This window comes from Eutrigla gurnardus (assembly GCF_963514095.1).
Source record: "Eutrigla gurnardus genome assembly, chromosome: 14".
In the NCBI taxonomy this organism is placed as follows: Eukaryota; Metazoa; Chordata; class Actinopteri; order Perciformes; family Triglidae; genus Eutrigla; species Eutrigla gurnardus.
In genome coordinates this window covers 6691578-6706880 of record NC_139937.1, presented here as the reverse complement: position 1 = coordinate 6706880, position 15303 = coordinate 6691578, and the positions used below count along the sequence as shown (strand labels likewise).

General features: G+C 37.9%; 3 protein-coding genes across 5 annotated transcripts; 2 read left to right on the top strand and 1 right to left on the bottom strand.

Moving 5' to 3' along the window:
- Positions 1-462: 462 nt before the first annotated feature.
- LOC311024810 (phospholipase A2 inhibitor gamma subunit B-like) lies at positions 463-2145 on the top strand (the record flags this gene model as incomplete). Its single annotated transcript, XM_084027390.1, has 5 exons — positions 463-508; positions 853-972; positions 1054-1200; positions 1739-1849; positions 1946-2145. The coding sequence occupies 5 exons, from the start codon at positions 463-465 to the stop codon at positions 2143-2145; spliced, it is 624 nt and encodes a 207-aa protein (XP_083883516.1).
- Positions 2146-3624: 1479 nt separating this feature from the next.
- Positions 3625-7743, bottom strand: LOC311024512 (myelin-associated glycoprotein-like). Of its 2 annotated transcripts, XM_084026945.1 has the most exons (13): positions 7497-7743; positions 6576-6632; positions 6083-6478; positions 5687-5986; positions 5452-5551; positions 5279-5314; positions 5153-5185; positions 5007-5048; positions 4812-4835; positions 4589-4624; positions 4444-4509; positions 4301-4325; positions 3625-4211 (listed from the first exon to the last, which is right to left on the bottom strand). In XM_084026945.1, the coding sequence occupies exons 2-13, from the start codon at positions 6613-6615 to the stop codon at positions 4161-4163; spliced, it is 1149 nt and encodes a 382-aa protein (XP_083883071.1). In that variant the 5' UTR covers positions 6616-6632; positions 7497-7743; the 3' UTR covers positions 3625-4160. The 2 variants fall into 2 exon arrangements, with proteins under 2 accessions (XP_083883071.1, XP_083883072.1); XM_084026946.1 differs by lacking the exon at positions 4812-4835 and having other exon boundaries at positions 7497-7737.
- Positions 7744-8022: 279 nt separating this feature from the next.
- Positions 8023-15303, top strand: LOC311024522 (myeloid cell surface antigen CD33-like). 2 transcript variants are annotated; one of them, XM_084026953.1, is made up of 9 exons: positions 8023-8113; positions 8499-8571; positions 8663-9058; positions 9155-9454; positions 9590-9689; positions 9830-9865; positions 9977-10009; positions 10331-10345; positions 14683-15303. In XM_084026953.1, the coding sequence occupies exons 2-8, from the start codon at positions 8526-8528 to the stop codon at positions 10341-10343; spliced, it is 924 nt and encodes a 307-aa protein (XP_083883079.1). In that variant the 5' UTR covers positions 8023-8113; positions 8499-8525; the 3' UTR covers positions 10344-10345; positions 14683-15303. The 2 variants fall into 2 exon arrangements, with proteins under 2 accessions (XP_083883079.1, XP_083883080.1); XM_084026954.1 differs by having other exon boundaries at positions 13841-15303.

The following is a 15303-nucleotide window of genomic DNA, read 5'->3' as shown; positions in this document are numbered from 1 at the left end:
CCTGTGAAAAGGCCATTTTCTTGTAGAGATTATAGTCTGAAGGCATCCCGAGACATCTCTCAAACTCATGCCAATCCTATAGCATGCTTCTACTTGTGGAAATCAAGGAGAAGCAAGGGAAGTAAAAGAAATATTGGGCATTGTATATTTTGATCTGTGTTTTGTAGCTCTTATACCTGTTCACTACTGTTCAGAAATGCTAAAAAAAAGTTGCCTTTAAAAACAAAACTAAAAGAAAAACCTTTCTTTTCAAGTTGTCCTGAGATGACTTCTGTTGTGATATGACACTATAAATAAAATTGAATTGAATTGAATTTTTGTTGTTATTGAAGAGTCATGTTTAGTTACTATCAAAGCAGGAATGAAGGAGTGGTCTTAGGATGAAGACAACCCCTTCTCAGGAGAACTTCTTATAGCTGTTACGGATCAGACTGTAACTCAGTTGTGTCCTGCCATCACAAAATGCATCTCCTCACGCTGATCTTTGGGATTGTGCTTCTCCCTAAAGGCAAGTTTTGTTCCGTTATCTGTTTTTTTTTACCTAAAGAAAAGAAAGATTGCAATATTCTAGTTTCATGTTTACTTTTACAAATGCTACAGACATGGGTCACTTAGGGCCACATGCCAAATAATGGTATGTACACGACCTACATGTTATTTTGATACTTTTACCTGGCATTGCTATTCATCTTTGTTTGTTCCTCACCTGCAGTTTGTGCACAGATTAATAATTTTTTATTATTTATATGAATATTTATTAATTCATTTTGATTAATTGTCCAACCCTTGTCAAGAGAAATGTTGTTTTTCTTTCTTTTCTTCCTCACTTATCTGAGTTCTGTGTTCCCCCAGCCTACACCCTGAAATGTTATGAGTGTGTCCCTGGAAGCTCAGGAACCTGCACAAACACAGTCATCGAATGCCCTTCGCAGGATCAACGGTGTAGTGCATTAAGGCTCACTTATTATGCAGGTATGTCATTTGTGGGGCTTTGTTTTATTGTGAAACTGCTCTGTGCTGGCCTGGTTTACAAAGGTTCCTCTTTTGTTGAAGGTGGTTCAGAAGTTGTTGATGTCAACTCAAAAAGCTGTGCATCGGCTGAAGAGTGTGTTGAGGCCTCGGTCAACTTCGGACTCGCCAAAACCGTAATTAACAACAACTGTTGCACCTCCGAGCTCTGCAACACCCAACCTGCCCCTGGTAACTTACTCATATTGTCTGTTGGTATTCCTCGCTTCGAGAGCTCTTTTAGTTGCACGAGCAAAAGTTGTTAAAAATGTGAAAACTACTCCCCTTAAAAGTTAGTGTGACTGCATTTGTCTTGTAAAAGATGTCAAAATAGTGTTTTTATTATTCTTTTAAAAATCGGTTGTTTTACTGACTAAACAATCCATTTTTAACATATATAACTTGTATATTCATGTCTTCTGCCATATAGACATTGTCAATGTAGGTATGGTAACATGATGACGACGGTGAACGTATCAGAACCCGAGACAATATGTTTGGAGCAGACAAGACTCAAATTCCAAGACGAGCCAGTATGAGGCAAATTACTTTTCCCAATATTACCATCCGTTATAGACGAGCCCAAGGGCATGATACCCCCAACTGCCACTGTGCGTGTGTGCGCGTGTGTGTGAGAGAAGATGTCCATTACAGAAGCTTTGAAAAAAGCACTATCAAAGAAAAGTGCACTGCATCCAACAACATGAACATTGTATGTCCTGTGTTACAGTGCCCAGCAAATCCAATCCAAATGGTAAAAAGTGCTTCCACTGCCAAGGAGAACAGTGCACAGCGACCCTAAACTGTGAGGGGAATGAGGACTACTGCATCTCGTCAAAAAGTAACAGACCTATCGCATTAATCTAACTCTGTTCCAACATATTCCCTCTGCTCAAAGAGGGGTTCTAGTAGACGAACATTGTTTTCATTCTCTCAGTGCATATAGGGGGTGAAAAGATCACCATGAAGGGCTGTGCCTCCAAGCTGATGTGTTCCGCGGAAAGTCAAAATATATCAGGAGTCATTGGAGCAGAAATCAGCTGCTGTCAGGAGGACTACTGCAACAGTGGCAGCAGCACAGGTGCTGGCCTCCTGCTGCTGGTGGCGCCGCTGGTCTCTCTGATCGCCCTCTCTTGACTGGTGGAGACGGCAACATCACCGCCCGGCTCTTCTTCTCATCGTAACAAGGAGCTCTCATATCTCCTTATACTTTCCATTGATGTGTGAAAAGGTTTAGCAGGCAAAGCATTGAGATATCATTTAGTGAAGTTGTGATATCGATTTGTTTCTTGCCAGTTTCTAACCAGCTTCTTTTCTTCTTTCTCTTGTTCCTCTGTTGCTTATGGAGGTATTTACTGTCCTGTATAGAATAATTAACATAAAACATACAATAAATAGCCTTTTCTTTTTCTGGGAGGAGAATGTAAAAAAAACATGTTGACGCACAATTTTTGTTCTTCAGTGCTATTGTTAACCCAAATCCTATTTTTAATTATGATGATGAAATGATATTTGATGTTACTGATAAAGAAAAGCTGCATGAATGTATTTTTTAAAATGCTGTGTCAGTATTAACGTTGGTCCATGGATTAGTTAATAATAGGAGTGTGTACAGGTGTGAGGTTCTGAGTCAGGCCCTCATCTCTATTTGTTGATTATGTGTCAATAATTGATCAAGTTTCAGCATTTCAGACATCTGTCACAACACACATCAGTATATAATAAATAAGAAACGGTCCTCCATGTGAGTCATAAACTACTGGCAACAAATGCCAGTTTGTGTAAGGCGCAATATCATGAGCTACAGAGAACATGAACACGTCATTATTTTATGGAAAAAAATAAATAAAATGTTTTACCCATAGACTCCTTAAGCGAGTGACTCTAAACTGTTCAGCCCGTCCCCATCTCTGTCTGTGGATTTGCTAGTTTTGTGTAACAATGTGATGAGTTATGTGTGAAACAAATATGAAAAGTGATCACCATCTAGTGGTCAAACTTTTCTACCATTTCTTTACACTCCTGAAATTGCTTTTGACATAATTGTGCAGCTTCCTGTTTGGCCACTTGTTCAGCCAACAGAAGAAAACCAGAAAAGTGCAGATCCTCATCACGTGTATCTGCAACAACCGCTGCTATAATGTGTGATTGAACAAATGCTCTCTCCCTCATTCAACCACACACCAAGCACTGCCCTATTGGACTATGAAGTGATGCATCAGTGTTGAAGGAAAACAGATCAGGCATATAATTGCTTTGATGTTTGCAGTTAATTTGTGTCAGAACTAATTAAAAGCAAATTTATTCAAACATTGTTTGTACCTCCAGGAAAAAAAACCCTGTAATTCCCTTTTTAACTCTACTCAGTAAGTCGTCACACTTGTGGCATTATTATGTAGATGATCTAACAATCCTTCCAAAACCTCCACAACACACTTGAAATGTCAGATACACCAACCAAACTGTTCAGGGACACAAGTTTTAAAAAGTAGTAAAGACCAGATAATGTCAACAAATGTACAAGCCGTTACCAGAATGAATCCCTCAGATCCACGAAGAACTTCAGTCCATGGAAACAAAAGGAGGGAATTACATACCAAACAGGTTGTGACTTCGGAATATCAAACTCAATTTAATTCACTGAGACGGCTGAAGCATCACATGAAAGAATGTACAGATACAGAAAGATTTTGGCCTCATTACTTACAACGACTGTGATCAGCGCATGAGTGGAGTGCCAATCTTCTCATTTAACTCTCAGCAAGAAAGTCAATAAGCATATTTCCCAAAAATGTCAGACATTTGTTCTAATTTTTCTTGATTTATTTATTGCCATGGCATTGTAATTATATTTCAAGCCCACCAATTGCGACATCATGCCTAAACAAATGAACACACTGGCTGAACAAAGCTGCGTACTGCTGCAGAACTCATTGCAATGGTAGATAATCAATAATCAATGTTATGAATCATATATATTCTAAATGCATTTCACTTTCCCTAAATAATATGATCAGAAATCAGACAGAATTAAATATAATTTGCTTGATAGAAGAAAATACCACTGTACTCATGGGTAACAACTGAAGCCCTACAAATGATCATTACGAGCATAATTAGATTTAGGATTTTTGACGTTTTGTTGTGTTCTTTCAGATGTTTCCGTAGACGTTGTCCACGCAATCGTTGCCACCATCAAAGTCCTGTGAGAGATTACGGTCATTATTGTCACAGCTGTTGATAGTGTCACAGTTCTGTATGGCATTCTTAGAAATAAATCATTTGATTCTACCTCCTTGTAATTGGACTTCAGCTGGCTGAGGTCCATTAGCAGCAACAGCAATAACAAATAGACAGAGAAAGTGAATGACGTTACTGAGCTACAATGCATGATATCTATCAGCTGCTCAGGTTCATGAGGAGTAAGCCAAGTACCTTTTGGGGGAAGGGAAACGAGCCTTGAACACTTTCTGGTCCGCACAGGAGTTTGAATGTTTGGGCCTGTGGATTAAAATTCACGTCACTACAGTTCGGAAACCGATAATAAGCTACTTAATTTTCTTACGTTTGACACACTTACATATGATCCAAATCCACAGCATCCCGTTGAGGCCTTCTGTTAAAGAAAGGGTACATAGTGTAATCAAATTAACACTTGAATCCGTAAATTAATGTACTGGTTTCATAATTATAAGAATTCCCCATCAAAAGTTATGTTTGATTTAACTGTGTCAAGTGATGAACAAAAACGTATCAATATGAAACTAATCAGTGGGGGCAGGAGTGAGTTCTTCTTGTCTTACTGCGAAAATCTGCTCCAAATAGACCTTCGGCACATTAAAGAAGAACAGAAAGTAAATGAGGAATATAAACTGCACAGACACACAAACTATGGTGCAGCCAACCATGAGATTACTGCACAAGGTTTATACAAAGCTGCAGGGAAAGTACAGAATGAGTCAATAAAAATACATAAGAGGAGTTAGATAGATAAAGACCTTTGATCAGAACGAGACGGTCCAGAGCCACCAGAAGGAGTCCTGAAAATGTCACAGATTAAGATGCACAATACAATTAAAAGTGCCTATTATAACAGCCTTTGAGGATAAAGGCAAAATAAATTACAAACCCGCTTGTTTCTCACCTGCGAGACAGCCTGGACAGGCGGTTCCAAATGCTAAATAAGATACATGAAATAACATTGCGGTAATTGAAATTACATAATATTATTGTAACTCCAGGAACTAAATCTGCTTTATAATATTTGTACCTGCCATCTCGACTTTGGAGCTCTGCAATGCGTCTCCTGGAGCAGACAGAGAACAATATAATTTTGCTGAGGAGCACATACTGTACACAAATGTATACACGGGCAAGAGACATATTTTTGACCAACAATGTTATTATTTATCTGATGTGCTCTCACTGTAATGCATTACTCACTTGTATTTTTTCACCATGAAAATGCAGAAGACCGTAAAGATCACAGCTGTACCAAGGGCCACCGCTGTGGGAATGATGATGTGGTTGTAGTTTTCTGTACCTGCAAATAGACAGAGCCATATATAAGGTTGATTCTTCCTTTATATTGAACAAATATATAGGAAGGGAAAAGATCCAGTATATAAACTTAAAAAGGACACGCTCCAAATTCAACACCAGATTGAGAAGACCTCACGTTTTACATAGAGAGTCAACGTTGCAGAGGACGTCCTCCGTCCATTAAATAGTGCTGTGCAGGTGATCTCGCTGTGGTCGTCCTCCTCCCCAGGAATGATCGTCAGGACGGACTGTGCCTCCCAGTAGCCAAAACGAATTTCTCTGTGAACCTCAGTGACCTCAACATCTGGAGTGACCCTACTCCATGTGAGCGCAGGTACAGAGGAGGGGCAGGTATGGGTGATGGAGCAGGTGACAGTGTAGGGACGTCCTTGAAAGGCCGTCTTTGAGTGAGTGAGTATAGGCTTCGGAGGATCAGCTAGAAATGTAAAAAGGCAGACATAAAGTAAGAGACAAATCATTGTAATGTAGAAAATCAATGGATTCATGACATTTTAGAAAGTTGATGACATACGGAGCATTCTTAATGTGACACAATCCTCCACAAAGGAGAACTTATCAACGGTGGACACGTCAGTCTCTGTTCGTGCTAGTTCAATCCGGAAACAGAACGGCCCGTTGTCATGATCTCTGATCTCAGTTATTTCTAAGGTGCAGTTGTCCTGACCCAGATGTCCCAACAACCGTGTGCGGCCCCTGAAGTTTTCCAAGACCTGCGTTTGGTCTTGATAATAGATGCGTTGGTTTCGATCAGTTGAAAGATGCCAGATTCCTCTGAGTCTGGAGGTGGGCAGGTCTTCTTTAGGATGGGAGAACGAACAGGGGACCACAACACAGGATTTGACCAGGGCGTCCAGTTCTTTTACAACATTCGCCTTCCAGTCTTCAGTAAACACAGGGCCGCTCATGGCTGGAACAGAAGACACAAAGAAAATAATGTTTTTTTTTTGTTTGTTTGTTTTGTTTAAATAGAATATAAGTAAAAATGAGAAAGGTGATTAAATTACCTGCCAAAATCAGACAGAATAATATCATCTCTTTGTCCATATTTCTGATGTAATACACTGTGGGACATTTAAATGAAAAGAAATAATGAAAAAAAAGAACCATAAGCACTACTGCTGTTATATGCAAATTACAACACGGCTGTGTGGAACTTCTTCAAACGGCATGCAAGAACAATGTATTTATAACTCAAATATCGACATCGTCGATGTATAGATTTATCTACTCCCCCTGTTAAAAGATGTTTCCGTAAACCAATAAATTCACCCAAGGAGGAGATCAGAGACATAAGTAAAGTCGACGTCTGACTTTAATCTTGTACAAGAAGAGCAGTTACAATGCCTGTGAGGATGCTACAGAGAAAGTGCTCAAATCACTGTGGTGACTTAATAGATAATGTGTCACTGACAGTTAACCTTCATGTAGAACAAGACATCATGACTACCAGGCCTCTGATACCATTTAGGTCAGCAATGGGGAGACTAAAGTAATAAACAGTTCAACACATAAAGCTGTAACTTGAACAAAGAAAACTTTAAGACATGAGGTTATACAAAATTCTTATAACACCCCCCTTTTTAAAATGTGAATGGTTCGTTTCATATATGAATTGCCTGAACTCTTTTTTTGTTAAATTAATTCTCAAAATATCACACACACACACACACACACACACACACACACACACACACACACACACACACACACACACACACACACACACACACACACACACACACACACACACAGACGAATGATCATGATAAAGAACAGTGGGGGGAAAATCCCATGTTCAGGTCTATATCAAACCAAAATACCAAGAGTTGCTCAGCAGTGTATTAAAATGATATATTCCAAACACAGTAGTGAACCAACATTGATTGGATGTTGTGTTGTACCATAATTAAGTATAAAGGTCTTACCTGATGGAGCTTGTCTGGCTGATCAGAGCAGCAATGATGACATTCGGTGTGCTGTTCTGCTGTTAAGTTGACACAGATATGAACTCTAGAGGCAACAGAAAGAACTGCAGGCAACATTTGAAAAAGGGCTAAGGCAAATGTTAACGTTAACATCCAAATTTGATGAATTTTTCGGCTGCACTAAATCCTTTCCACCTTAATTTTAATTAAAAAACACAACTTCCTGTTTTCTGAAATGAAACGTTACTTTGTTCAAATCAGCAGCCAAACTGCAATAACTAACTAACTTCTCATTGTTTTCAGATCACCGTCCCTTTCTCCCTCTGGCCCAGAACCACCACTCATTAATTGCCATTAAAGCTAAAAAAAAAAGAAGTCAGTTAATTTTAAATAAGCTTATTGTTGAGTAGAACTAAAACTCTTAGAGATTTGATTTTAAATCTAAGGCCTCTTGAAAAAACAACACTCACATGATCAAAGGAGGGCTCTATTCTAATGCAAATGGAGGAGTGACCTCTCCCTGCTTTATCTTTCTACACCGTCAGTTCTGCTCACAGTGAGTCTTTACAAAAAGGACTTTATTACAAAAAGCTTTCATCGGCCAGATAGCATCACAGGTAAGATTCTGATATAGCACTAAATTACTCTTTAAATAAAGTAAAATATCCTCTGTATTCTGTGGAATATTTTTCATGTAATGCTCAGCAATTCTGAATATTTGTGTTTGATATTTTTTTTCCTTTTTCATTGATGGTATTCAAATTGTTTGTCAACCTAATAGGGCCTAGCATTTATTTATTTGTGTCATTGCATAGTTACAAAAGGAATAAAGAGTGCAGTGAGTTCACATCATCATACTGTGGATATTTTCACTTTTGATTCGATATCGTATATGAGGACATTATTAATGTCAGCATTTGTCATATAAATAAAAATGCATGTCCAATTGTTTCACTTTTTAATTATATTGTAATTTTATGTTCATTTTGATATTATTTTCAGTCAACACCAACAAAACCTTACAAAAGTATGGACAACGAGGGAAGAATGATAATATACTGTCTGGTTTTGGCAGGTAATATGATTAGTCACCTCATTGTTCCAATCTCATTCTTGCACTCCAATTAAAAGATGAGTCATTATTTTCTTTGCGACTTCTGTTCCAGCCATGAGCGGCCCTGTGTTTACTGAAGACTGGAAGGCGAATGTTGTAAAAGAACTGGACGCCCTGGTCAAATCCTGTGTTGTGGTTCCCTGTTCGTTCTCCCATCCTAAAGAAGACCTGCCCACCTCCAGACTCAGAGGAATCTGGCATCTTTCAACTGATCGAAACCAACGCATCTATTATCAAGACCAAACGCAGATTTTGGCAAACTTCAGGGGCCGCACACGGTTGTTGGGACATCTGGGTCAGGACAACTGCACCTTAGAAATAACTGACATCAGAGATCATGACAACGGGCCGTTCTGTTTCCGGATTGAACTAGCACGAACAGAGACTGACGTGTCCACCGTTGATAAGTTCTCCTTTGTGGAGGATTGTGTCACATTAAGAATGCTCCGTATGTCATCAACTTTCTAAAATGTCATGAATCCATTGATTTTCTACATTACAATGATTTGTCTCTTACTTTATGTCTGCCTTTTTACATTTCTAGCTGATCCTCCGAAGCCTATACTCATTCACTCAAAGACGGCCTTTCAAGGACGTCCCTACACTGTCACCTGCTCCATCACCCATACCTGCCCCTCCTCTGTACCTGCGCTCACATGGAGTAGGGTCACTCCAGATGTTGAGGTCACTGAGGTTCACAGAGAAATTCGTTTTGGCTACTGGGAGGCACAGTCCGTCCTGATCATCATTCCTGGGGAGGAGGACGACCACAGCGAGATCACCTGCACAGCAGAATTTAATGGACGGAGGACGTCCTCTGCAACGTTGACTCTCTATGTAAAACGTGAGGTCTTCTCAATCTGGTGTTGAATTTGGAACGTGTCCTTTTTAAGTTTATATACTGGATCTTTTCCCTTCCTATATATTTGTTCAATATAAAGGAAGAATCAACCTTATATTTGGCTCTGTCTATTTGCAGGTACAGAAAACTACAACCACATCATCATTCCCACAGCGGTGGCCGTTGGTACAGCTGTGATCTTTACGGTCTTCTGCATTTTCATGGTGAAAAGATACAAGTGAGTTCATTGCAGACTTAGACCGCAGAGAACTAAATTATAGTAATCAACATTGACAAAAAAGGAATGTATTCCTCCTCAACCCTGTCTCATTTTAACGTCTGTTCTGTGCTAAAACTACTTTTTTCTGTCTGCTTAAGGAAGCGCATTGAAGAGCTCCAAAATCAAGAAGGCAGGTGAGGTGAAAAATATTGCATCCAGTCTGTACTGCAACACTGATTTTCAGCTCTTCTATTGTAATGAATGTGATTCATGCATTTACTTCTTTATTAATTGGTCAAATTTAGTGTGTGGAACCGTCTCTCCAGACTGTCTCGCAGGTGAGAAAAACTTGTCTTTGATGAGGGAACATGGGATTCTACAGGCATACATTTTGCCACTAAAATGTTTGCAATCTGTGAAAGCAGAGGGATGTGGGTAATCAATGAATGTATTTCAGGATATTAGGATATTGTAATTTGGTGACTAGTCCTGTACTTTTAGCTTTACTGTAAACTTTCACACACCAATGCATCATTGGTTTCACAGTCATCTCACATATCTCTGGAGATATAACTGTTTTATTTTTGTTGCAGCTGTTTTTATCTATGCAAATTGCCAATTTCCTCATTTTCTGTTCTTTTTTTCTATTATCTTATCAGGAACAGAAGCTGAAGGTGAGAAGTGAAAGTTGGCTTCATTTATTTTGATGTTTTCAGTTAAGCCAAAAACGTGGTTGTTTTGTTCGGGTTGGGAGTGAGTGACTAAGCGAAGGGGTCAAATGGATTGGGAAAATTTACCAGCAATTTGTCTACCATTTGTGAATATTATAATGTTCAACAATTTAAAAATTTACATGAGGGTTTCTCAAATTCATCTTTTTCTACTTGTCATTTGAATGCTCGTAGTCTTCCAAAAAATTATGATGACTTTACTAATTATTTATCTTCTCTCAATCATGAATTTTCTATTATCGCCCTGTCAGAAACTTGGCTGACAGATTCAACAGAAATGTTATATGATATACCTTTATATAAGGCAGTTCACTGTTGTAGACCACAGAGAACTGGGGGTGGTGTGTCAATTTATGTTCATACCAGCCTACAATTCTGTGTTAGAGAAGATCTGGTCCATGAATTGAAAAACATTGATGTTGAAGCCCTGTTTATAGAAATTACCTCTTGTTCATTTTTTAGTGGCAGAAATGTTATCATTGGATGTGTTTACAGGCCCCCTGATACAGACTCAGTAAGTTTTAATGACACACTTGGGTCAATATTAGAAATGATAAATACGGAAAGGAAACTATGTTTTCTACTGGGGGACTTTAACCTTGATTTATTCAAATGTGAAACTCAGGCTCGGACTGTAGACTTTCTTAATATTTTGTTTTCCTGTTCTTTTTATCCTCTTATTAACAAGCCAACAAGAGTGACAAAATCATCTGCCACCCTAATTGACAATATCTTTACTAACTCTGTGAATAATACAACTAAATCAGGCATCCTTTTCACTGATATCTCAGATCATTTTCCCATTTTTAATTTTTCTATCTCTGACAAGACTGGCCCTGTTGGTACAAATTCCTGTACTGTACGTCGATTATTTAATCGGCAAAATACTGAACGGTTCAAAAAGTTGATTGATGACATTTCATGGGATAATGTTTACAAACATACAGATGCTGAGTCTGCTTATCAGACTTTTGTGACAACCTTTAATTCGGCATTTCATTTATGCTTTCCACTGGTACAATCAAAAAAGAACCTTGCTGTACCGAATAAAAAACCCTGGTATACGTCCAGCCTCCACAAATCCTCAACAACCAAAAATAAGTTATATAAGAGGTTTCTTACCAATCCTACACCTCTGAATTCAAAAAAGTACAAAACATATAGAAATAAATATAATCATTTAATTCGAATAGCCAAAAAAATATATTTCAGCAACAAACTCAAAGAATATTCCACCGATATCAGGTCTACTTGGAAGGTTATCAATCAACTTATGAATAAACAAAAGTCTTCTGTTTCTCATCCTTCAGAGTTCAATGAAGGTGGTGTAACATTTACTGATCCTTATGTAATTTCTTGTGAATTTAATAATTTCTTTGCACAAGTGGGTTCCTCTTTGTCAAAGAACATTAAACCTTCTAACAGAAATCCATTGGATTACATTAAGGGTAACTTCCCCCCTCTTTTACAGTTTGAAAATACAGACATAGCAGAGGTGATGGAAATCATTGGCAGATTGAAAATATCTGCTGCGGGCCATGACGATATCTGTGCTTCATTGATTAAATCTGTGTCTTCATCTATTGTTGAACCATTAACGTATATTTTCAATCTATCGTTGCAGACGGGATGTGTGCCTAAAGATCTAAAAATTGCTAAAGTTATCCCACTTCATAAAACTGGGGATACAAGATCATTTAATAACTATCGACCAATTTCTATTTTACCATGTTTTTCAAAAATTCTAGAAAAACTGGTACAAAAAAGAATCTTATCTCATTTAAATAAACACAGCATTTTACACGAGCACCAATATGGTTTCCGGGAAAATCATTCTACAGATATGGCCCTCTTACAGCTGGTTGAAAAAATGTATACAGCCATAAATAACAATAAATATGCTTTGGGTATTTTTTTAGATTTATCGAAAGCCTTTGATTCTGTTGACCACACTATTTTACTTTCCAAGTTACATCGTTATGGTTTTCATGATTATTCATATATTTGGCTTGTTAATTATGTTTCAAACCGAGAACAGTTTGTTTATGTCAATGGTTGTACTTCTTCCAGAGCCCAGTTAACATATGGTGTCCCCCAGGGTTCCATACTTGGTCCGTTATTGTTCCTTGTTTACATTAATGACCTTGCAACTGTTTCTTCCACGATGCTACCAATACTTTTTGCTGATGATACTAATTTGATTTTGACTCACAGTCACTTTGATTCTTTAATTAGTGAAGCCAATTCTGGCATTATTAAATTTTCTGAATGGTTCCAGATAAATAAGTTGACATTAAAGGAAAAGTTCGGAATTTTGGACATAGGTCCTCATTTCCAACTTACCCGAGGTGATATAGGTCGGTGGAGACCGTTTTCAGCACAATTGGTCCAGTCCTTATATTTGCACAAGTCACCGTTGCTAACTGGTGTTGAGCTAGCGCACGTCAACGGTAACATCTAGCCTGTCACTAAAAACAGCTTTAACTGCTCCGCAGAACACCCGAGACAAATGTATTATAACGTCGGACTATCGATGTACATGTCAGTGTTGGTAGAATAATTAAAAAAATGTTTTTAACGCTGCTACGAGTACTAGCTGTCACGACTGTAGGGCGCTTAGGTTTCGTTTTTACGCACTACTACTAACACGCAAAGTAACATTCCGCTGCTGCTAAGAAACTAGTCCCTCAAAATGTTTTATCATTGAAAATGCAAGGTTGGTTTAATTTCTAAAATGATTCTACCAACACTGAAAACGGTCTCCACCGACCTATATCACCTCGGGTAAGTTGGAAATGAGGACCTATGTCCAAAATTCCGAACTTTTCCTTTAAATGTAAAAAAAACTAATTTTATTATATTTATGGGAAAAAATAAAAAATATTGTAAATCCAGCGCTAAGATCACTATTGGGGATAATGATATAATTCAGGTTTCCTCCACCAAATTAATTGATGAGAGGTTGTCATGGTCCGAACATATTAAACTTGTTAATAATAAAGTGTTGAAATCCATTGGTATCATCAGAAAAATTCGTGATTTCATATCTCAGAAAGTTTTAAATATACTGTATTATAGCTTAATTCATCCACATCTCAGTTACGGTAATATTGTTTGGGCCAGCACTTATCCTTCTAATTTACAGAAATTATTAATCGCGCAAAAGAAATTTGTTAGATTAGCCACCTTCTCTAATTATTTGTCTCCATCTGCCCCTCTGTTTAAGAATCTTCAGATAATGTCAGTCTACGATATTAATATACTTCAATCATGTGTATTTATTTATAAATATATCCATCTTTCCCACTTGCTGCCCAAATCCTTTCATGAATTCTTTACAGTTAACTCTCAGGTCCATTCTTATAACACAAAACAGACTGATAAACTTCATCCCCCTTTTTGCCGCACTACTCATACTCAGTTTTCTTTTGCTTACAGAGGCTCCATACTTTGGAATTCCCATCTTCATGTTGTTAAATTATCTTCATCCCTCAATACTTTTAAGTTAAGACTGCAAGCTTACCTGTTAAATCAAAGTTCCTAATAGTTTCTTTTCCAGTATATTTGTCATTGGATCATTATCTCTTTACATGCTCATACACTTAGTTAAATACAATTATTTTATATTTATACATACCCATGTTTTTATTTCTGACTTCTTTGAGTGTGTGTTATAAAATGGCACTTGTATTGCTTCCTTTTTTGTTGTTATTTGTTGTTGCTTTCTCCTATTGTTGTTGTTGATTTATCCTCTGAATGTGTATATTTCTTGGGGAGGTGCTTCTTATAAGCCCATGTAGGGTTTTTTTAACCTCTCCTGCACTTACTATTCTTCTTTCATTTCTGTTTTCTGTAATTGTCGTTTTTTATGGTGCAAATAAAAAAGTTTAAAAAAGTTAAAAAAAGTTAAAATGGACCGGCGGTTTGGTGCAGAGGCCGCAGTGGTGCAGGCATTCCACCGGACCGTTGTGTTGAAGAGGGAGCTTAGTTGGAAGGCAAAGCTCTCAATTTACCGGTCCATCTACGTTCCGACCCTCACCTATGGTCATGAGCTTTGGGTAGAGACCGAAAGAATGAGGTCACAGATACAAACGACCTGAAATGAACTTCCTCTGTGGGGTGGCTGGGCTCAGACTTAGAGATAGGGTGCCTTAGAGATAAGGAGAGGAGCTCAGACACCCAGAAGGAACATGCATTGAAAGGGACCTATTGTGGTGGTTCGGACCCCTGATCAGGATGCCTCCTGGAAATAAATAAATGGATCAAATGTGTTTTTTCAGATAATCAAAAGAAAGCAGAAGACTCCAGAGGCCTCCATTGCTGCCTGTCAATAATGTTGTTACTGGAAAACCAACGTTGGGGAGTTTCACATCCTACATGTATTTTTAAATTTTCACTTTGACAACACATTGTTCTCGAAATTGAAATGAAGTCAGGAGGCAAATAATTTGCTAGAGGGTTGCATCTATGTGCTTGACACGCTTGCTTTATGTTATCCACACATTAGCTTCAGATAAAATGGCATTATGTTAACAGAACACAAAGAAAGATATTGAATTCTATTGACAAAGCATGGATATTTTAGCAGCTTAGTTTCCTGAAAAGCAACATTTTGTACAGTAAACAGACAGGAGGAAGTCATATTCTTCCAGGACATACCGTCATGTGAAATGCTAGAGGCACTGTGTTTGGTTTTCTCAGTTGATAGCCAATGATGTCACAGTTTTCTGCTAATAATTTGGATCTCATCTTAATTTGAAGAAAATATTTCAAAGTTGTTTTAACAACCCTCATTTAAATGTGATTTAGATCCTCTAACACCCAGCACCTCTTACTGTCTCAACAGATGTTTCAATAATGTAAAAATGTTTCTTTGCATATTAAAGTTTGAGTTGTACTCA